A 22,120-nucleotide genomic window follows, 5' to 3' on the forward strand; every position below is an offset into this window, starting at 1 on the left:
TCTGGTCAGATGCGCCGTCCTCCCTCCCACTGCCCCTCCTCCTCCTCTGGTGCAGAGCCCAGGCTGGAGAATCCCCGGCCACTCCTTCTGTGAACTGCAGGATCAACCTCTAAAACAAGATTTACTCGGAAGATTGCTGATCCTTAAACAGAACCCCAGGATTTCTCCCCAACACCCCAGAGTGAAGTCTCCACTTGGGCAGTGCACACCCACTCTCTGCAGCCCAGGGTCGCTCCCAGGATCTAGGGGCCCACCTTGACTGGGGGAAGCCCAGAGCAGGGGGTCCCAGGGGGTGGTCTTCTCTGTACAGAATGTGTGACACTGTGCTGAAAGTTCTCATCAAAAGTTTCCTCATCAAAATATGAGCGTCCATTGGTCTCCACGACATCATGTTACTGAAGGTGCAAATTCCTATTCCCCTACACATGCCCTGTTCTCTAGAGCTTCCTTCCCCACTCCCTGCTCCCTGTCCTCCAGGCTTCCACCCCCACTCCCTGTTCTCCATGGCTTCTCCCTCAGGACCCATTACCTTCACATCTTCCCAACCTGCCCCTCACCAGCAGCCCTCAGCTCAGCCTCTGTAGCTGGCCGTCATGTGGAGGAGCTGCCCTGTCCTTTCCTGGCTGCCTCCACCCAGCCCCAAGCCCATTTCCCTCACTGACAGCCCCCATTCCTGTCACAGCTGAAGGAGAAAGCCAGCCTGACCCTGGCCGTGGGGACACTGCCCCTCCCATTCCAGTTCACCTTTTCTGAAAATCGTGGAGCCCCGGGTCTGCAGCCTCTTCCCTGCTTTTGACCACAATCTCCAGCTGTGTGTGGGCAATCCCCAGAGCACAAAATCTGCATTTAAGGTGATTCTCAGACTACGGTCTTCCCCACACATCACTGTGCAGGGTGCAGACACTTTTGGAAGGAGATGGGAGTTTGGAGTGTCAGCCAGTGACTAAGTGTGAGACCTCAGGTCTGAGGACTGGGACTGTCCCTCTGCAGATCCTCCTCCCTCGGCCCCATGGGTTCTCTGACAAGATTCTGCTCAGGGTCAGGGGATGCTGTCCAGGGTCAGGGGGTGGCAGGAAGGAAAGGAAGATACCACATCAGACAGACACATGTCACCTTAGGAGGAGCTAGTGTTCCTGAGCCTGATGGCAGGTCTACAAACTCAGAGTTGGGAGCACCGGGAGGAGGGGGTGGTTTCCCTCGCTCACCTTCTCTGTCTCCCTTTCCTTCTCTGTCCCACAGGGAGACTCGGGGAGCCCTCTTCTGTGTGCTGGGGTGGCCCAGGGCATTGTCTCCTATGGAAAGTCCAATGCAAAGCCCCCGCCGTTCACCCGGATCTCCCATTACCGGCCCTGGATTGATGAGGTCCTGAACGAGAATTAACCGGGAACCTGGGCCAGTCTGAGGGGAAACCAGGGCAGGACTCCAGCAGGTTCTTTGTGCCACTCACCCTGGATCTGCCTCTGGTTTTCCTTTTAAAGCCGCATCACGTCCCTAACCCTCAGGAAGGTCCCTCCAGGTCACAGAATTTCCAATAAATCTCAGTGAACACCTGGCTTCCAGACCTGAGTGTGTGTCTCCTCTCTCTTCTCCTGGAATCATGCATTCCAGAAGCCTTGAAAGGGGTGAGCGTGTGGTGTGTGTGTGAGAGGCAGAGAGGATACAGAGAAGAACACTAGGGATAGAAAGAAGAGAAAGGGGTTCCCTGGAGTGGCAGGACCCCTATGTCCACCTGGAACAAGAAAGTACAGCAGATCCTTCCCTGCCTTCATCATCAACTCTGAGTCATCTTTAGAGATCTTCAGAATCACTGTGAACATGCTGAATTGTAGGGTGTTTAGAGCATCTCTGGCCTCTCCCCATTAGGTGCCAGTATCAACATCCCCCTCTTCTCAAGTTCTGAACCAAAGATGTCTCCAGGCTTTGCTAAATGTCCCCCAGGGGAGATGCCATGGTGGCAGCTACGGGGGCGGGGTGGGGGAGGAGGGCAGGTTGTGAAGGACCTGAGCAGGAATCAGCCTCAGTTGAGAACCTCTGGTTTGGATGCATCTGATTCACACTGGGCCCTTCTCAGTGTCCACCTTGATAAGAGAAGATCTACCATCTGTGCAGCTTTGATGTGAGATGCAGAGATGGTCTTGTGTCACTGACTTCTGCAAAAGGGATACGAGGAGCTGATAAGAAGAGGGACAGCGTCACAAGTCCTGCACGAACCACAGCCACAAATGGCTGCTCCCAACCAGCAGGAAGTTGAAGGCCTAGATCCTGCTTGGCCTCCAGTTCTTGCCAGGTGAGGGACGGGCTGAAGGAGAGAAACAGGCAAGATAGGGACACACACCATGGAAGCCTGTGGCTGATACCACTCCCCGCTTCTGAGGGGATGCTAAATCCCTTAAATTAAGTGAATGCTTTGCAGAAAGTCATCTTTAATATATAATCAGAGATATATGCCAAAGTATGAATAAAGATTTTTATCTCAGCATTTTCAATAGTAGAAAGCTGGTTTCCCAGCCAGGAAACAAAGTTTAACTAGTAGATTCATGTGATTTAATATTTTAATTTATTAGAAATTTATTTCAAAACATTGAATCATGTAGCAAAATTAATTAAAGACTGCTTTTTAAAACAACATAAATAACTCTCTCTAGTAGAATCTCAATTTTTATAATTATGGTTAAGTATTTGATATATGCATAGGAAGAAAACTGGAAATAATTAGCATCAAAGAAGTATGGTTATAATATAATTTTAGAGGCTAGGATTAACAACTGTCTTTATTTCTTTTATATGATGGCTCTAAACCCCAGGTATTAAGTGTTGCTGACTCAATACCATATATGGACCTACCCATCCATAAGCACATACACCTGTTCATTCTCCTGTTGGTCAAGGTTTGCTCTGTGAGGAGTAAATACCCTTGCACTTCCAGATCGCATCACTCAGCCCATTCAGGATGCTGCAAAAGAATCAAAGCCTTCAAGGGATCCCTTAGGCCAGTGCACAGACATGGTGGTCTCCTTGTCAATGAGTGCCTTGCATGGATGTTCTTTTGTCTTTAGTAAAAATAATGGTGGCTTGGGATTTATACCCGTGGGAATGGTGTGAGCTGGGAAGTATAACTGATTGAGCTGATCAGAGGTAGTAACAAAATGGTCCTGACGAAGGCTTTCTTATGCCACCCGAATCCACCCTCACTTTCTTTTTGTGAATATTTATTTTGGCTGGTCTTAGTTGCAGCACGTGGGATCTTAGTTGCTGCATGCAGACTCTTTAGTTGCGGCATGTGGGATCTTTAGTTGCAGCCTGGGGGATCTAGTTCCCTGACCAGGGATCAAACCCAGGCCCCTTGAACTAGCCGCTGAGACTCTTAGCTACTGGACCACCCGGGAAGTCCTATTTGCACCTTCTTACAGTATCTGGTGGAGATGGCAATGGCAACCCACTCCAGTACTCTTGCCTGGAAAATCTCATGGATGGTGGAGCCTGGTAGGCTGCAATCTATGAGGTAGCTGAGTCAGACACGACTGAGCGACTTCACTTCCATGAATTGTAGAAGGAAATGGCAACCCACTCCAGTGTTCTTGCCTGGAGAATCCCACGGACGGGGGAGCCAGGTCGGCTGCCCTCTTTGGGGTCGAACAGAGTCGGACACGACTGAAGTGACGTGGCAGCAGCAGCAGCAGCAGAGTATCTGGATTTTGCCTGAGAACAAGTTGCCCATCCTTCTTTCCTGAGAGGGAAGGTACAAGTTCAAATCTTCAATGCAATAGTCAATCACAGTCTCCTAAAGAGACTTATGGAGGGCTGGCAAATCAAGCTATGGGCTCCTCGGCTGCAGCTGTTCCCAGGTCTTAACTGATATTTCTCATCTGACCCCTCTATTGCCCATTCTAGATTTCCTTCCCCTTTGGCCAGCATTTTTGTTAGTCTGGGTTTTATGTTTGCTGGGGTGATCCAGACCTCTAACTCTGAGGGGGGCTGAGTCTTAAGTCACCTTCTATTTGCCGGGTTTGAGTGGTTGCCGTTGCCCATTTACAATTATCACTGAGCACAAAAGGATAAGGGATGCCCCCAGCAAATCTCCTGGCTTGTCATGCTCTTCTCTTCCCTCTTTGGACAGCAGGAATCCTAGCCTCCCTTGGGATCATGGTCAATTACTCCAACCGGCTTAGTACCTCCTTTCTTAGCCTATTGGTCCACTGACATGAGGAGCCAAAATTGGCTAGGTGATAGTCACAACCTCTAGTTCCTAGAGCCTTTACCGTCTCCCTTGGTGAAAGCATTTTCCTCCCAAATATTTGAATCCCCAGCAACATGGCTTTGCACTTTCCTCATTCCATCTAATCCCAACGAAAGCTGGAACAAGTAACAGAGCCATGCTTCATGGAAAAGAGTGCCCTCTCCTTTTCTCCTCCTATTCTAACTTTTCATCCACCTTTTTCTTTCCCAAAGGAGCCATATCACAGATACACCAGTATCAGTTCATCAGAGGTGTCCCTAAAGGTGATTCTCCAGCCCCATGGCTTCTGGCAGTCTCTATCCCTTCCAGCTTCTGACCGACAACAAAATCATGTTTGTGACTAAAAAAGCACTGAACTCTCCTGTGCCCAAGGTCTTAGGACAAAGTGGGAAGCCTCATGAGCCTGCAGCTCTCTGGAGTCTCAGATCTAATTAAGTCATCCACACTAAATGAAAGGTCTCAGGCCCTGAATGAGAGGCCAGTATAGGACAGGGCCTCTCCAGCCCAGGAAAGGCACCCGTGGGCCTTAGCCAAACCTGGCCCTAGAGCCACTTCTGAGTGCACCTGAAACCCAACCTAACATCAGTGACCCCAGGTTTCTATAGAATGCTAGCCAGAATTTTTGAAATTAAGCCAGGCCTCCCAACAAATGCTTTTGTTGAACTTCTTTGCCACATACTTGATGCTCATCACCGCCTTCCACTGCAACCAGGACCAGGAATGCTGGCAAGTGCCACAGGTGAACAGCGGGCTCCAGTTCATCAAACGGACTTTATAGGAGACAAGGAAGACAGGCCTTCCTGCCTGGCTCCCCAGCTGAAGGAACTCTCCTGCCTCCGCAGCCACAGAGGCACTGCCAACAATCCTGCTCCTTCTGCTTCAGAGCTTCAGAGTCCTAACTTCAAATCCAGTCAAATACACAACACAATGTGACTTGGAGAAAGCAGGATATTCAAAAATGAACATTCACCGTGATTGCAAATAGTGTGGAGAACTATACATTTTGGGAGGAAACTAGACAGAATTCTTCTGAAATGGAGATAATTGTTAGAATTGTAATTAAAAGACTTACCTGTTTTCTTTAAAATGATTTCTATAGCTTTGCAAATGACTCCCAAAAATGAAAAATGCAAAGAAACAAAATTACTTTCTGAAACTGCTTAAATGCTCAGCACGTGATCTTATCCCTGTTATTCCTATGCGCAGCACAGTCCCCGAAGAGCAGAGGAACCGCAGGACACAGTACCAGGATACCCAGTAAAGAAGATGGGGAGGGTAGGCATCCTGAGGGTTGTTCACAGGCTGTGTTGGGAGGACCACCTGTGGGAGAATTTTAAGGACGCTCTGAAGCCAGTGTCTCTCTGTGACTCCACAGCATTTCAGCAGCCTGCTCTGCCCATCTCTGCTTCCTTTACCCTACAGGTGAGGGGCACTCCTCACTCAAACCCCTACATGCAAATCTTTATCGCCACGTCTGCCTCCCAGGCGTATTCATTTCCTCTAGCTGCTGAAACAGATCACCACAAACTTGGCTTCAAACAACAGCCATTTATTCTCTTACAGCTCAGGAGGCCAGAAGTCCAGATTCAGCCTCTCTGAGCTACAGTGAAGGTGCAGGCAGGCTGGTCTCTCCTGGAGGCTCCAGGGGAGAGTTTGATTCCTGTCTTCTCTTGCTCCTGGAGGCCGCCTGAACTCCTTGGCTGGTGGCCCCTTTCTCACATCACTCCAATCTCTGCTTCCTACTTCCTCCTTGGACTTTCTTACCTCCCTTTCATAAAGACCTTTGGGATGACAATTGAAGGCCATTTGATAATCCAGCATGATCTCTCCATCTCAAGAACCCTAATTTAATCACATCTGCAAAGTCCCTTTTGCCATGTAAGGCAACATCCTGGTTCTGGGGATTGGAGATGTTGATATCTCTAGGCGGGGGCTTCCCACGTGGCTCAGTGGGTAAAGAATCCACTTGCAATGCAGGAGATGCAGGTTCAATCCCTGGGTTGGGAAAATCCCTTGGAGAACAGCAGGGCAACCGACTCCAGTATTTTTGCCTGGAGAATCTATGAACAGAGATTCATAGGTGGGCTCCATCCATAGGGCTGCAAAGAGTAGGATATAACTCAAGCGAGTGAGCACACAGCACACCCATCTTTGGGTGGGAGCTGCTATTCAGCCTACACACCAGGAAACCTAACCTAAGAAAGCAGCCTCTTCCTTTAAGCTGGAGGCACAGTGCAGCAGGCCTCAACTCCTTCCAACATCCTCTGTGTCAATCCCCAGCAAAGGCAGTCTGATCCATCCAAGGATGGTCACTGGGGTCTGGCTACGAAAGGATGCCTTCTGTGGGCATCAGGTCCCTAATCTTGAATGTATGTGATCCTCAGTTACCAGGAAGGGGTAAACAGGCTAGAAGTCCTTGAGGTCCAGGAACGCCTGACCCCTCTTTTCTCTACCTCTAATTATCCCTCATCACTCAAGGCTTGGCTGCCCCAGCCCAGGCAGAGCAGCCATCTCCTCTCTGACTTACATGCTCCCTGACACCTCCGTTGGTACCTGCCCCAGTCCACTGCCTGTATCCATCATTGCACAGGTGCAACTTTCCCAGACTAGTGGACAAGAAGGTGCTTCTCCTTTCCTCTCCCCCTTGATGCCTAACGTGGGGTCTGCTCCCCCTGGAGAGGACAGGCCTGTCTGCTCCCCATCAATCCAATAAATGCTTGCAGAATCGGTTGTGTTGAGCCAATCCGTGACACCCAGGGAGAAATATGGAAGTGAAACGTGCCAGCAGGTGCCAGGGCTGAGTCTGGAGGACTCAGTCTGAGCCTGGAGGACTTGGCGGAGGGCCCACACATGCTTCCATCAGCCCAGGTCTGGCAGCAGGTAGGATGGGCAAGTCACTTGCTTGCTCCCCCCAGGTCTGAGCAACTCCCCTGTCTACATGTGGCTCACCTTTGCCCCAGCCCCACAGGCCTTGGAACAGTTTCCCCATTATCTGGGCGCTTTGGAGTAGTCTGTGTCCTCTGTACCAACTCTTGTTCTCCCCGTATGTCAGCCCTCTCTGGCTGCTGCCCCTTTATCCCTCTGAAATGCCCTCCCCAGAGTCACTAACAACCCCGGTGCTGCCCAATGCAGAGGCAGCCGTCCAAAGGCTCTGGCCAGAACAGGCTTCTCTGCTGCTTCCTGGCCTGGGACCCAGACCCTCAGCATCTTGTCTCTCTTCATAAGGGCATTGTCTGACCCTGGGGTGAACTCGGCCCCCACGTGGGTCAGACTGGAAGGCTGGGGCATTGACACCCCAAGAGAAACCTTCCACCAACAAGGGACGAGTCACAGCAGATTAATACCCCTGCTTTTCACGCTCCATTAGACAATTCTGGGCCATGTTCACAGGGACCCCACTCGGCTGGGGTCCCGATTGCTCACAACAGTAGCCTGCTCATTAACGCACGCTTTCTCCACTTATCTCCATCCTATTTCCCCATCCCTCACCTGCTTCCTGGAATCATCTGAGAAACAAATGACTTCACCCAAATCCTTGTGTAAAGGTCTGGAAACCAAACTAAGGCAACAGATCACCTGACTCTCCTCACTGCCTTCCGGGAAAGCCCGGGTTCTTTCACTCAGTCTTCAGAGTCCTCAGGACCCTCACCCACGTCTGCCTCTCCTGCACCACTTCTCCCCTCCAGCCTCAAACTTCATGCTCTGGCCACACTGAACTGCTCGTGATCACCAATACCACCCAGAGCAGCCATGTCCCTGCCCCCTACACACACATACACACACATACACACGCACACACACACACACACACACACACACACACACAGAACACACACACACCTACACCCACCCGCACACAGAGAGACACACACACACAGAACATACACACACATACACCCACCCGCACACACAGACACACAGACACACACACACAGATAGACACACACACATACATACACACAGACACACAGACACACATACACAGAGACACACACACAGAAACACACACACATGCATACACACATGCACACACACAGACACACACATACACAGACACACACAGAGACACACATACAGACACAGACACACACACACACAGACACACACACACAGACACACACACAGATACAGACACACACACAGATACAGACACACACACACACACAGACACACACACACACAGTCTGGCTCACGCCCTCTGCCTGTAACGCCCTTCCGTACGCCCTTGTCCCTCTGCCTGAAGCTCAGTGCAGGCATTTCATCTGGAAGCTTTCCTTGGTGACTGTGAAGGTCAGTCCTCGGGCGCCCTGCCCCATCCTAAGGTGAGCAGACTGTGAAGCCAGCTTCAAGGAAGCAGTGGCCTGGGTGGAGTCGGCTGTCAGCCCAGAGCAGAGCCCGTCAGGCCCCGTGAGCCCTCGCCCTGGGAAGGTTGCGGGGGGCTGCTCTGCGGTCAGCCCTGTGAGCAGCCCCCCGCCAGGTCCTGTCGAATCTCCTTCCACCCCATCGCCTGCTGGTATGCTGAAATCAGCTCGCACTGGCTCAGAGGAACCAACGTGTGCATCTCTTCCAACACACCATCATTGTGTCGGTAGCTTGGAACCAGCCACGATGAGAGTATTTACACCAAGGAAATCGGAAATGCTACCAAGCAAGGATTTCATCTTCTTCAGAGAGCCTCCACTGCGTGTGCCCCATCCCCACCCCAACCATCTGCAGCTCCCAGGTGTAATGAAATCTTGAGTGTGTGGAGGGGTTCGTAGCACAGGTTCTGGCTCTGATCTTCCCTCAAGAGGCAGGCAGATCAGCCAGGAGGAGGGAGGTCAATCAGGCCACAGAGTGCCAGGGTGGATGTGGACAGGACCAGCATGCAGCTGGAGAACCAAAAGGAGGAGGAACTGGGGCTCGAAGACAGGGCCAGGTGTGTGTGTGTGTGTGTGTGTGTGCGTGTGTGTGTGTGTGTAAGAGAGAGAGGCCAAGGAAAACAGACAGCAGTGACAAGAAGAGAAGGGACACTGAGGTATAAAGCAAACACAGACAGACAAAAAGCACAAAGAAGTGAGGAAGACAGAGAGGGGTAAGGTGAGTGGAGACAGAGGCAGAAATGAGAGGAGGACAGCCCAGAATGGAGAAAGTCAGGGGCAGAAATGGAAGAATCTAGGGACAGAGGTGGAAACTGGGGAGTGATGAGCACAGACAGCAGCACCAGAGGGCCGAGGAGGGCATAGGCTCAGCCCTAGCTGACCATGAAACCTGCTCCAGGCATTGGGCTCCAGGGCAGCGAGGGCAGCTCGCTAGAGAACCAGGTCCCCCTGCCCCTACCCCAGCCAAGTGTGAATCAGCGACTCAATTCAAAGATGCAAATGTTATTGCTTCTTCAGTTTAGGCATTGCTGCTGCTGCTTAGTCATTCACTCAGTCGTGCCCAAGAATTCGGCAAGAATAATAGAGTGGATTTTCAGGGGATCTTCCTGACCCAGCAATCGAACCCAGTTCTCCTGCATTGCAGGCAGATTCTTTACCACTGAGCCACCAGCGAAGCCCCCCTTTCAGATACTAAATCCCTCTAATTCAATAACATGTGGTCCAATTACTTCTAGGATGAGCAATTGTTAAATTAGGTAAAAAATATTTGGTAGATTAAATTGCTAAGTGGTCCAATTGTTTTGGAAAGAGGTTCACTCAGAAACGCAGGCTCCTGAAAGCTAGCTAGAGTTCACATTCCATTTCCCTTGTTCAGATGTGTATGGCTGTGAGTGCAGGCATCCAACTCAGATGCTGGTGGGTATGGGATTCAGACCATTGAGGGTCACTTGCAGGAGGAAATTCTGGAGAACTTGACCTAACTCAGATTTATCTTTTGGAAGACCTGGAGACACCATGTCATTTCTGAAGGAACGTGACAATTGAATTGGGTGACTCAGATGTAGTTCAGGGACCAGACTCACCCTGACATTCTAGGGGAACTTTCTTTTGAACTCGCATGGCCCTGCTTCATTGTGACAGTTGTGGTTGACAAAGCCATCCTGAGGACTTCCAGGGCTCAGAGCTCCCCGGCATCCTGAGTTCTCCTACTTGGGAAAATTTCCTCCTTCTCACTTGGCAGATACTTCTCTGGCCCCAGACTCGTTATTGAGGGGGATGGTGAGGATGGGCAGAAGTGGGTGTAAGCATGCAAGGTATCAACAGCCCAAGCCTGGGACCATCTCCAGAAAGAGTCATGGAGAGTATCCTATGGTGCATCTATGCCCTGAATTGTAGTGGCTGAGGCACAAGGTTTCTGGGAAGTGGAGAAGTGAGAGGAGGAGGAGGAGGGAGGAGCAGGAGGAGAAGAAGGAAGAGGTAGGCTGAATAATGGCACCCAGAAATATCCAGGGCCTAATAATTTGAACCTATGAATGTTACCTTATATGGTAACAGGAACTTTGCAGATGTGGTTAAGGTAAAAACCTTGAGATGGGGAGAGTACCCATGTTATCCAGGTGGGCCCTAAATGTAATTAAATGCATCCTTACAAGACACAGGCAGAGGGAAATTCTACTATGAGAGAAGGCCATGTGACAACCTCAGCAGAGAGAGAGGAAGACAGAGAGAGAGATGCAAAGTCACTCCTCTGTGGGCTTTGAAGATAGAGGAAAGGACCATGAGCCAAGGAATGCGAGCTATGCCACTATAGAAGCTGGAAAAGTTATCAGCCTCTGGAGAGAGAGTGTATCCTTCCCAACACCTAGGTTTGGGGCTAGGGAAAGTGATTTCAGACTTCTGACCTCCAGAAATGTAAGAGAAAAAATGAGTACTGTTTTAACCTACTGTGCATGCATGCGAAGTCACTTCAGTTGTGTTCTACTGTTTACGACCCCAGGCTCCTCTGTCCTTGGGATTCTCCAGGCGAGAATACTGGAGTTGGTTGCCATGCCCTCCTCCAAGGGATCTTTCTGACCCAGGGATTGAACCCACATTTCTTATGTCTCCTGTGTCGACAGGTGAGTTCTTTACCATTAGCGCCACCTGGGAAGCCTCTTTATCCCACTAAGTTGGTAGTATTTTGTTACAGTGACTATATTAAAATAATAGTGATCAAAGAATTTCATGGGTCTGACCCGACACAGTCTGAACAATGCTACAGACATCTGGAACAAGTCGGTGCCATACTTGACACCCACCTATAGCTGGTGGGAGCCATCACATCTTTCAGAAGCAGGAAGAGAATTCCTTTTTCCTTTATTTCAGAAATGCAGCACTAATTTCCATTTTTAGAGGAGTAAACCATAAGTTAAAAACAATAAAAATAGAAACAGAAAAGGCAGAGAAGAGTTAGAGACAGGCTAGAAACAAAGAACAAGGGCAACAAATAGAAAATGGTAACAAGTATGGTAGATATTATACCAATACTCATTTTGAATACTACGGGTCTCAGTTCAGTTCAGTTCAGCCATTCAGTCCTGTCCAACTCTTTGCGACCCTATGAACCGCAGCATGCCAGGCCTCCCTGTCCATCACCACTCCCGGAGTCCACCCAAACCCATGTCTGTTGAATCAGTGGTGCCATCCAATCATCTCATCCTCCGTCGTCCCCTTCTCCTCCTGCCCTCAATCATTCCCATCATCAGGGTCTTTTCAAATGAGTCAGCTCTTCACATCAGGTGGCCAAAATACTGGAGTTTAGCTTCAACATCAGTCCTTCCAATGAACACCAAGGACTGATCTCCTTTAGGATGGACTGGTTGGATCTCCTTGCAGTCCAAGGGACTCTCAAGAGCCTTCTCAAACACCACAGCTCAAAAGCATCAATTCTTCAGTGCTCAGCTTTCTTTATAGTCCAACTCTCATATCCATACATGATTCCTGAAAAAACCATAGCCTTGACTAGATGGACCTTTTTTGACAAAGTAATGTCTCTGCTTTTTCACATGCTGTCTAGGTTGGTCATAACTTTCCTTCCAAAGAGTAAGCGTCTTTTAATTTCATGGCTGCGGTCACCATCTGCAGTGATTTTGGAGCTCAGAAAAATAAAGTCAGCCACTGTTCCCACTGTTTCCCCATCTATTTGCCATGAAGTGATGGGACCGGATGCCATGATCTTAGTTTTCTGAATGTTGAGCTTTAAGCCAACTTTTTCACTCTCCTCTCTCACATTCATCAAGAGGCTCTTTAGTTCTTCTTCACTTTCTGCCATAAAAGGGTGGTGTCATCTGCATATCTGAGGTTATTGACATTTCTCCCAGTAATCTTGGTTCCAGCTTGTGCTTCCTCCAGGCCAGCGTTTCTCATGATGTACTCTGCATATAAGTTAAATAAGCAGGGCGACAATATACAGCCTTGACGTACTCCTTTTTCTATTTGGATCCAGTCTGTTGTTCCATGTCCAGTTCTAACTGTTGCTTCCTGAGCTTCATACAGGTTTCTCAAGAGGCAGGTCTGGTATTCCTCAAGAGGTCTGGTATTCTCAAGAGGCAGGTCAGATGGTCTGTTCCTCCTCCTCCTCTGTTTCAGAGCCCAGGCTGGTGAGTCTCCGGGCCTATCCTTCTGGAAACTGCAGGATCAACCCCTAAAACAAGATCTACTTGGAAGATTGCTGACCATTAAACAGAACCATTAAATAGACCCTTAAACAGATCCTTAAACAGAACCCCAGGATTTCTCCCCAACACCCCAGAGTGAAGTCTCCACTTGGGCAGTGCACACCCACTCTCTGCAGCCCATGGTCGCTCCCAGGAACAAGGAGCCCACCTTGACTGGGGGAAGCCCAGAGCAGGGGGCCCATGGGGTGGTCTTCTCTGTACAGAATGTGTGATACTGTGCTGAAAGGCCTGTGTTCCCTTCACATTCTGGCCTTGTGACCTGGCTGATCTCTGAGCAACATGGGATATGGAGACGGTGGAGACAGGAACCTGGAGAGCTGGTCTAGTGCGGGGACAGAGAAGGGTTGAGTGAGGGCAGAATGGGAGTGGGGGAAACCTAGGTGAGCGTCCAAGGCCACCTAGACTTCTGTGCCTGGAGCAAAGACAGCAGACACCAGAACCACCGAGAGGAGAGGGCAGAACACGGGGCGAGGGGGGAGTCCAAAGACGCCTGTCCCAACTTGAGGCCAGGTGGTGCACCCTCAGTGTTCAGGCCCTGGGCTTCTGTGTTCCAGGGGAGATCATCGGGGGCACAGAGAGCAAGCCACACTCCCGCCCCTGCATGGCCTACCTGGAAATCGTCACCTCGCAGGGTAAGCAGGCGGCTTGTGGTGGTTTCCTGATTAAGAAGGGACTTTGTGCTGACGGCCGCGCACTGTGCAGGGAGCTGAGACAATGGGTCCCGTTTATCTCCAAATGGGAGGTGAGCAGCCAGGGGAGCAACCAGGGCCAGCCCCTGGGGGCCTGAGGGGGAGCTCCTAGGGCTGGGTCTCCTTAGGGAGAGACAATACTTGGCCTTAAGGAAACCGTTCTCAGACTGGAATAGCTGTCCTGACCCTCAGTCACTGTGAGCTCAGCTCCCTTCAGAGGAAAGGGGACCTCCTCCCAGTGCCCCTCTTCTAAAAGCAGCTCCCCCTCCCCAGCCCCAACACAAGAGGTGTGGACTCACTCTTCAGGGTCACACCCAGTTCTTGGACCACTTGCTCTATGCCCTTTTCAAGGAACACTGGCCTTTAGTTCCCAGGGACCTGAACCCAACATTTCCATGGAGACAGAACACAAGGTCCACCTGAGACCCCATCACTCCCCCCTTTCCTCGGACACTCTGACCTCAGAGAGGTGGCCCTCATTAGGGCACCTTGTTTAGGAAGTACCTGCCCTGTCCCCTGGGTCCTCCACGGCCCGCTCACTCCCAGGCAAGTCCCAAGGGCCCTAGGAATTATCTGTGTTCCCTGGGAAAGGTCTTCCTTGAGCTAAGCCTGAGCCCCTCCCGTACCACAAATAGCTATAAGAGAGGTGGGAAGAGATCGCTGACCCTGGGAGAGACTCCATGCCCTTTCTCAGAGTGAGCATATCTCAGGAGACAGCCCACCATCAGCGTTTCACCTTGTCCGACTTCTCCCTCACATGGGTCTGTAACAGTCACCTTCGGAACCTTAACAGAAAAAAGAAAGAAGACACATCCAGAGTCTTGAAGTCATAACAGTTTCCTCATCAAAATATGAGCATCCATTGGTCTCCACTACATCATGTTCCTGCAGGTGCACATTCTTCTTCCCCTCCGCATGCCCTGTTCTCCAGGGCTTCCTTCCCCACTCCCTGCTCCCTGTTCTCCAGGCTTCCTTCCCGCTCCCTGTTCTCCATGCCTTCTCCCTCAGGTCCCGTTACCCTCACACTTTCCCCACCTGCCCCTCACCAGCAGCCCTCAGCTCAGCCTCTGCAAGTGGCTCTCGTGGAGCAGCTGCCCTGTCCCTCCCTGGTTGCCCCCACCCGGCCCCAAGCCCGTTTCCCTCACGACAGCCCCCATTTCCTTCACAGCTGAAGGAGAAGGCCAGCCTGACCCTGGCCATGGGGACACTGCCCCTCCCATCCCAGTTCACCTTCATCCATCCTGGGAGAATGTGCTGGGTGGCTGGCTGGGGAAAAACAGATGTGAAGGAACCAGCCTCCAGCACTCTGCAAGAGGTGGAGCTGAGAATCGTGGAGCCCCAGGTCTGCAGCCTCTTCCCTGCTTTTGACCACAATCTCCAGCTGTGTGTGGGCCATCCTCAGAGCACAAAATCTGCATTTAAGGTGATTCTCAGACTACGGTCTTCCCCACACATCACTGTCCAGGGTGCAGACACCTTTGGAAGGAGATGGAGTTTGGAGTGTCAGCCAGTGACCAAGTGTGAGACCTCAGGTCTGAGGACTGGGACTGTCCCTCTGCAGATCCTCCTTCCTCAGCCCCATGGGGTCTTGCTCAGAGTCAGGGGTGCTGCCCAGGGTCAGCGGGTACCAGGAAGGAAAGGAAGATACCGCATCAGACAGAGACATATCACCTCATGAGGAGCCAGTGTTCCTGAGCCTGATGGCAGGTCTGACAAACTCAAGAGTTGGGACATCAGGGAGGACGGGGTGGTTTCCCTGGCTCACCTTCTCTCTCTCCCTTTCCTTCTCTGTCCCACAGGGAGATGTGGGGGTGCTCTTCTGTGTGCTAGGGTGGCCCAGGGCATTGTCTCCTATCAACAGTCCAATGCAAAGCTCCCAGCCGTCTTCACCCGGATCTCCTATTACCGGCCCTGGATCGATGAGGTCCTGAACGAGAATTAACCTGGAACATGGGCCAGCCTCAGGGGAAACCAGAGCAGGACTCTGGCAGGTTCTCTGTGCCACTCATCCTGGATCTGCCTCTGGTTTTCCTCTTAAAGCCCCGTCATGTCCCTAATCCTCAAGAAGGCCTCTGCAGGTCACAAAATTCCCAATAAGTCTCAGTGAACACCTGGCTTCCAGACCTGAGCGTGTGTCTCCTTTCTCTTCTCCCGGCATCATGCATTCCAGAAGCCTTGAAAGGAGTGAGTGTGTGGTGTGTGTGTGAGAAACAGAGAGGATACAGTGAAGAACACTAGGGATAGAAAGAAGAGATAGGGGTTCCCTGGAGTGGCAGGACCCCTATGTCCACCTTAAAGAAGAAAGTAGAGCAGATCCTTCCCTGCCTTCATCATCAACTCTGAGTCATCTTTAGGGCTCTTCAGAATCACTACAAACATGCTGAATTGTAGGGTGTTTAGAGCATCCCTGGCCTCTCCCCATTAGGTGCCAGTATCAACATCCCCCTCTCCTCTAAGTTCTGAACCAATGATGACTGCAGGCTTTGCTAAATGTCCCTCAGGGGAGATGTCATGTTGGCAGGGATGCAGGGGGCAGCAGGCAGGGCATTGTGAAGGAGCTGGGCAGGAATCAGCTTCAGTTGAGAACCTCAGGTTTAGATGCATTTGGTTCACACTGGGCCCTTCTCACATTCCACCTCAATAAGAGAAGATCTACCATCTGTGCAGCTTTGATGTGAGATGCAGAGAAGATCTTGTGTCACTCACTTCTGCAAAGGTAATAGTGGAGCTGATAAGAGAAGGGACAACATCACAAGTCCTGCACGAACCGCAGCCACAAACGGCTGCTCCCAACCACACTAGCCTGTGTGACCTCCACATCATCCACTGTGGGCAACACGGAGGGAGAGGGTCAGCCCTGTGAGGACAGGGGGACACTAACTCTGTCTCTTCGGCCCAGGAGTAGAACCGCCTTGATGTGTAGGATGGAGGCTGCCCCCTGGCTTCTGTGTAATTACCTGCTGCCGTGAGAGCACACCTGAATTGGGTAATAGGCTCATCCTTCACCCTGAATGTCAGCCTGACCCCTGCTTCTGTGTTCTTGGAGACCAGCCCGGAGTCAACACTCCCGCAGTGTCTTCATGTGGAGCAGATCAGGGATCTGGGGGAGGAGAAGGAGCTGCCTCCTGGGTGCAGTGAAGCACTGACAATGTCCAGGCTCCCAGCTTGAGAGCTGAGCAGCCCCCAGGGGCCTGCCCTGGGCTCTGATGGAGGCCCTGTAAGGCCACTATCACCTAGAGGGTCTTAAGATGGGGGGGCAGGACCAGGAGGAGAACTGGCTCAGTCCTTTCCCTTTCCTGTCCTCAGGGGGACTCGGGTGTGACAGTGTAGCCCCCGGGCATTGTCCCCTGTGGATAAAATAATGTGTCACCTCCAGGGTCCTGCACCAAAGTCTCAAGATTCCTGCCCTGGATAAAGAAAACAATGAAAGGCCTCTGACTCAGGAACCAGACCATCTTCCCTGGTGGTGATCCAGAATCACACTGTGGGGTTGGGGGTGCCCGCAGCTCAGTAAGTCAGCTGGGCACAAAGGGCTGGTTGCTTATTTATTCACTGACTCCTATTCACAAATAGTCACTGTGTGTTTAGAAAGGCAATGACAGGATTCTGCTGTTTTCTGCTTCCTCCTCTCCCCCCTCCCACCATCTCTTCCCCTAAACCCCATGCAAAGCTGTCACCCAGGTCTGCTTACCCACACCTGTCTTCCAGAGCCGGCCCTCCTGCAAGGGCTGAAGCTGAGTGCTGTCAGGGGAAAACATGAACCTCTCTGGTCCTGGGGCTCAGGGTGAACCCCTTACTCCTTGCTTTGGGTACATGGCAGGAAGGAGCAGGTCACACCACGGGTCCCCGACTCCAAGAGCACAGTCTGGGCTGCAACTCCAGGACAGAGGCCTGCATACTGGGGGGGGGGGGGGGGGGGGGGGCGGCTACCTGAGCTGACCTGTAACCCCCACAGCCAGGGGAGCTGGCCCAGAGCAGGGCTGGGCCTCCTGAGAAGCCCCTTGTTCTCATCCAGAGAAGAGGGTTATTACATGTAACTCTAGAACATCAGTCATTTTGTTTCTAGACATGAAGATAGTGCTCTGCTCACTGGAGCATCCTCGCCCCCGGGGGAGGGGGCAGCAGGGAGGGAAGAGAAGGAACAAGGCAGCCTTATTTTTTACTCTGAATATGCTATGCTTAGTCGCTCAGTCGCTCAGTTGTGTCTGACTCTTTGCAAACCTATAAACTGTAGCCTGCCAGGCTCCTCTGTCCATGGAATTTTCCAGGCCAGAATACTGGAGTGGGTAGCCTTTCCCTTCTCCAGGGGATCTTCCGAACCCAGGGATCGAACTCAAGTCTCACCACACTGCAGGTGGATTCTTATCAGCTGAGGAACCAGGGAAGCCCACTCTTCAGATAGCAGGTAGAAATGTCATTGCACATGCTCAAACGGTAGGAACACCCACTTGAAAGGCAATTAGAATCTGATTCTAAACACTCATCCATGGGATGGACCAGAAACAGGCTCTGTGTCATGGCTGCAAGCTCCTGCCTGTGGAAACCAAACTGCAGTCAGCGAGACCCACGTGGTCTGGACCAATGGAGAAATGCCTCTGCTCTTAGGCCGTCACATTACTTCTGCTCCATAGGGTCCAAGATGACCTAGACTTTCCATCCTTAGGAAGGTCTTGGTTTGGAGAGTATGTGATTTTGCTGGGCAAGGATCTCCCTGTGCTGGTCTCCCCTCACCAGACACTTCCATCCGCCAGCCCTCCAGGGTCTTGACGGCTGTGCTGAGCTGCCTGGGAGCTGAACCTGAGTTCCAGGTCTTGGCTGGTGCCGCCCTCCCCCTAACACACAACACTGTGCCTCTCTGAGGCGTGTGTCATTATTCTGGGGTACAGTTACCCTAAAGGTCGGCCCTTTCCCCTCGGGTTGTGCACAAAACAGACAGCAACACAATCTCCTAGTGACCTGGGACACGTTGACAAAGGAAGAGCAGTGATGACACAGCTTCTGATTTAGAGCTGAAAAAATCACCAGATGTACTAGGACCCAGGTCGTTGATTGGAAATCACACAAAAGGAAAACAAAGAAGCAAAAACATAGTGTTTAAAAAAGGTGCCCAACCACATACATATTCAGCTCCAGTATCACATTTACTTTGAAGAAATGGTTCTGTGGTTTGAAAAAGTTTAAGAACATTTGTTGCAGACTCTCGTCCTCCTTCGAGAGATGAGGGGGACAGAGTCCCACGGGGGACAGTGAGCGCCTGGAGGCCCCACAGAGCGAGGACGGAGCCTGGGCTCAGCCAGGCCCCTGAGAGTCAGGCCAGCAGGAGGACTTCCGTGTTTTCTCCCCCTGCCCACTGATGACTCCCTGCCATCCCTGGACAAGACAGGAGCCTCCGCTCAGATACCTCCCTCCACACAGAGTGAGTCCCTGGGCTCCCATGGAAGCCGCTCTCTGACAAGTACTCAGACAGCTTCCTGGGGAGCTGGTCTGTCTGCTCACGGGCACAATCAGATGGAGGTGGGTAAGCCCCTAAAACATGCTGATTTCTTCAAATCTTCTGGTCTGTGGAAATGTCCTCCATCCCTTAACTTGTCTAAAGATCTTTGCAATGAAAATAAGAAACAAAATAAAATAAAATATCCCTGGACTTCCTTGGTGGCCCAGTGGATAAGAATCTGCCTGCCAATGCAGGGAGCCTGAGTTCGATCCTTGATCTGGGAAGATTCCACATGATTCAGAACAAGTAAGCCTATGCAGGACAACTACTGAGCCCGCGTGCTGTAACTACTGAATCCTGTGAGCCTGGAGCCGATGCCCTGCAGCAAGCAGAGCCACCACAATGAGAAGCCTGCATCTGAACAGAGAATAGCCCCTGCTTGCCACAACTAGAGAGAGCCCATGTGGAGCAATGAAGACCCTGCACAGGCAGAAATAAATAAATAAATGAATACAGTTTAAAAAATATCTGTGATGAGCTCCAGTGAAATGCCTCTACTGACCAAGGCCTCTCCCGCCACTTTTTCCCTCCAGACCCACAAGAAGATTCAGGTCCCAATATTCCTGGGGAGAGAACCGCCAGGCCAGCTCTGGGGATGATGGACCTGAAAGGTCAAGCCCCTGCTAGTTTGTTAGGGAATGTGCTTGGAACAGGAATGGCTCTGCCTTCCCTGCCCATGACCACGCTGCTGTCGGTACCACTCACTGTGGTCTGGCAGGGTTTATCTCCTGTCTCTGTATCCCACACAACGCGACTTTTGGCCAACAAACGTTTTACTGTGAAAGAATGTTGAAGCCATGAGTTCACGTCCCATATCACCCAGAAACAGCTGGCCTGAGCATTGTGTAAGAGTTCGTAATGTAGATAGTGGAAAGACAACCCCCTTCAAGGTTGGGATGCTGTCTTTCAGGATGTGGTGTATGCTTTAAGCCAGCAGTGAGTATAGGGTGTTGTTTCTCTCATAGCTAGAATACATAGTTCTAGAGACAAAAAGCGACCACGGGAGTGACTCTCATTCCTACTATTAAACCGATTTACTCAGTCTCAGAAGTTTTACTTCTGTCTCTATGACCTTGGACTCTTCTGATTTTTAGAGGCCTTAATTTGTAGGAAAGCTATAGACAGACAGATAAACTTATTATGCAAGTTAGGTGGGTGATCCTAATTGCCAAGGGAAGATGAGACTCCCTGTGTTACATCTTGGTAACTTGGTATTTCCATTCCTATTAGTGATGGTGAGTGAAAGGCTACTAGCCCAGTAAACATAAGACCACTAAGATCCTTTAAGAGTAAAGTGTTGAGTTACCACACCAGATAAAGAATCCCACTTGCTGAGATAGTTGAGAATAGATTCCTCTGTATGCTTCTCAGATGACAAAATTCCTGTTCTTGTAATGACCTTGGTCTTCTTGGTAAAGGACCCTTTCAAATTTCTATAGAAAGAGATATATGTGTGCATGTGTGTGTATATCACACACACAGGTTTTTCTGTGTGTGTATCTAGTATAGATTCTTGGTGTGTGATTACCTTCAGGCTTATATATACATCAATATATATACATCAGTATTCTGTAACTGTAATTATTTTCAATTGCTGGCCTCTTAAGTTTAACACATCCTTACAACTCTGCATTTTTATCCCTCGCATTGTTCATTTTTTTGACATTGTATTTCATGGCTTTTTATTTCAAGTATTTGTTAACTGCCTATTGTGGATATAGATGAGTTTACTACTTTCATCGTTGACTTTCCTACTAGCTTTATAAGTGCTTGATTGCTACCCTGAAGGTTGTTGTTCAGTTGCTCCGTCATGTCCAGCTCTGTGACCTCACAGGCTGCAGCATGCCAAGCTTCCCTGTCCATCACTCTCTCCAAGACACATATATCTTCATTTTTCCTTACCAATGAGACTTTTTCTTTGATAATTTTTATACTTCTAGTTGTGGTTTTTTCTTTTTCATTTAGGGAAGACCATATAACATTTCTTATAAGACTGTCTTTGTGTTGCTGAACTCATAGCTTTTGCTTGTTGTAAAACTTTAGCTTTCTCCTTCAAATGTAGCCTGCCCAGTGGAGTACCCTTGGTTATAAGATTTTTTTTCCTTTCCTCACTAGAACTATAGCATGCCACTCCCTTCTGGCTTGCAAATTTTCTGTTGAAAAGTCTGCTGGTATCTGGTCGTTCCCCTAAACATAACCTTTTGCTTTTCCTTTACTGATTTTAATGTGCATATTAATATAAAATTAATATTTAATTTTTGCCATTTCAATTAATGTCTTACTGTGGTCATCTTTGTGTTTATCCTGTTTGGGACTGTGTTTCCTGGACCTGGATATTTCTTTCTTTTCCTGTGTTAGGGAAGTTTTCAGCTATTATGTCTTCAAATATGGTCTCTAACCCTTTTTTTCTGTCTTCTCCTTCTGGGACTCCTATACTGAGAGTATCAGTATCCTTGATATTATCTCAGAGTTCTCTTAAACTGTCCTCATTAAAAATATTCTTTTTTTCTCTCTCTTTTCTTTCTGTTCAGGTTGAGTGATTTCTGCTGCTCTCTCTTCTATTTTGCTGATCCACTCCACTGTATCATCTACTCTACTATTGATTCCTTCTAGTGTATTTTAAATTTCAGTTATTGTACTGTTCAGTTCTGCTTGGTTTTTCTTTAGATTTTCTCTTTGTTTTTATATAGATCAACTCTTTGATTGTGATATATGTTGCAATAATTTTTTTCCAAGTTATTGTCTGTATTTTGGTTTTGCTTATGCTTGATTTTTGAGATATAAACTTCAAAAAAAACTGTATTTTACATATCACAATTTATTTATCAATCTCTTCTTTTAATGTTTCTGTATTTAGAGTCATTGCTAGACCTCTAATTTTATGAAGGGATTTAGCCACATTTATTTATTATTATGGTTTTTTTTCATACATTTTGTCTCATATTTTGCACTTACTCAAGTGGTTTATGTGATGCATGGCTAACTTCTTGCTCCAATATCACTTATTAAAAAGTACTACTTTTCCCCAGTGATTTTTTTTTAAATGTCACCTTAGTGTAAACTACATTTTCGTATGTGCTTGAGAATGTTTCTGGATTTTCTATTCATTCTCTTTGGTCTGT

General features: G+C 49.6%; 1 protein-coding gene and 1 pseudogene across 1 annotated transcript; both read left to right on the forward strand.

Annotated features, from left to right (window-relative positions):
* Positions 1-389: 389 nt before the first annotated feature.
* LOC133068021 (mast cell protease 2-like) lies at positions 390-1,380 on the forward strand (annotated as a pseudogene).
* Positions 1,381-9,102: 7,722 nt separating this feature from the next.
* LOC133068022 (mast cell protease 2-like) lies at positions 9,103-15,446 on the forward strand. The gene is made up of 6 exons (XM_061159110.1): positions 9,103-9,155; positions 12,727-12,737; positions 13,370-13,557; positions 14,673-14,887; positions 15,066-15,211; positions 15,304-15,446. The coding sequence occupies exons 1-6, from the start codon at positions 9,103-9,105 to the stop codon at positions 15,444-15,446; spliced, it is 756 nt and encodes a 251-aa protein (XP_061015093.1).
* The last annotated feature ends 6,674 nt before the right edge of the window (positions 15,447-22,120 follow it).

The sequence above is a fragment of the Dama dama genome, chromosome 13 (genome assembly GCF_033118175.1).
Source record: "Dama dama isolate Ldn47 chromosome 13, ASM3311817v1, whole genome shotgun sequence".
Classification (NCBI taxonomy): domain Eukaryota; kingdom Metazoa; phylum Chordata; class Mammalia; order Artiodactyla; family Cervidae; genus Dama; species Dama dama.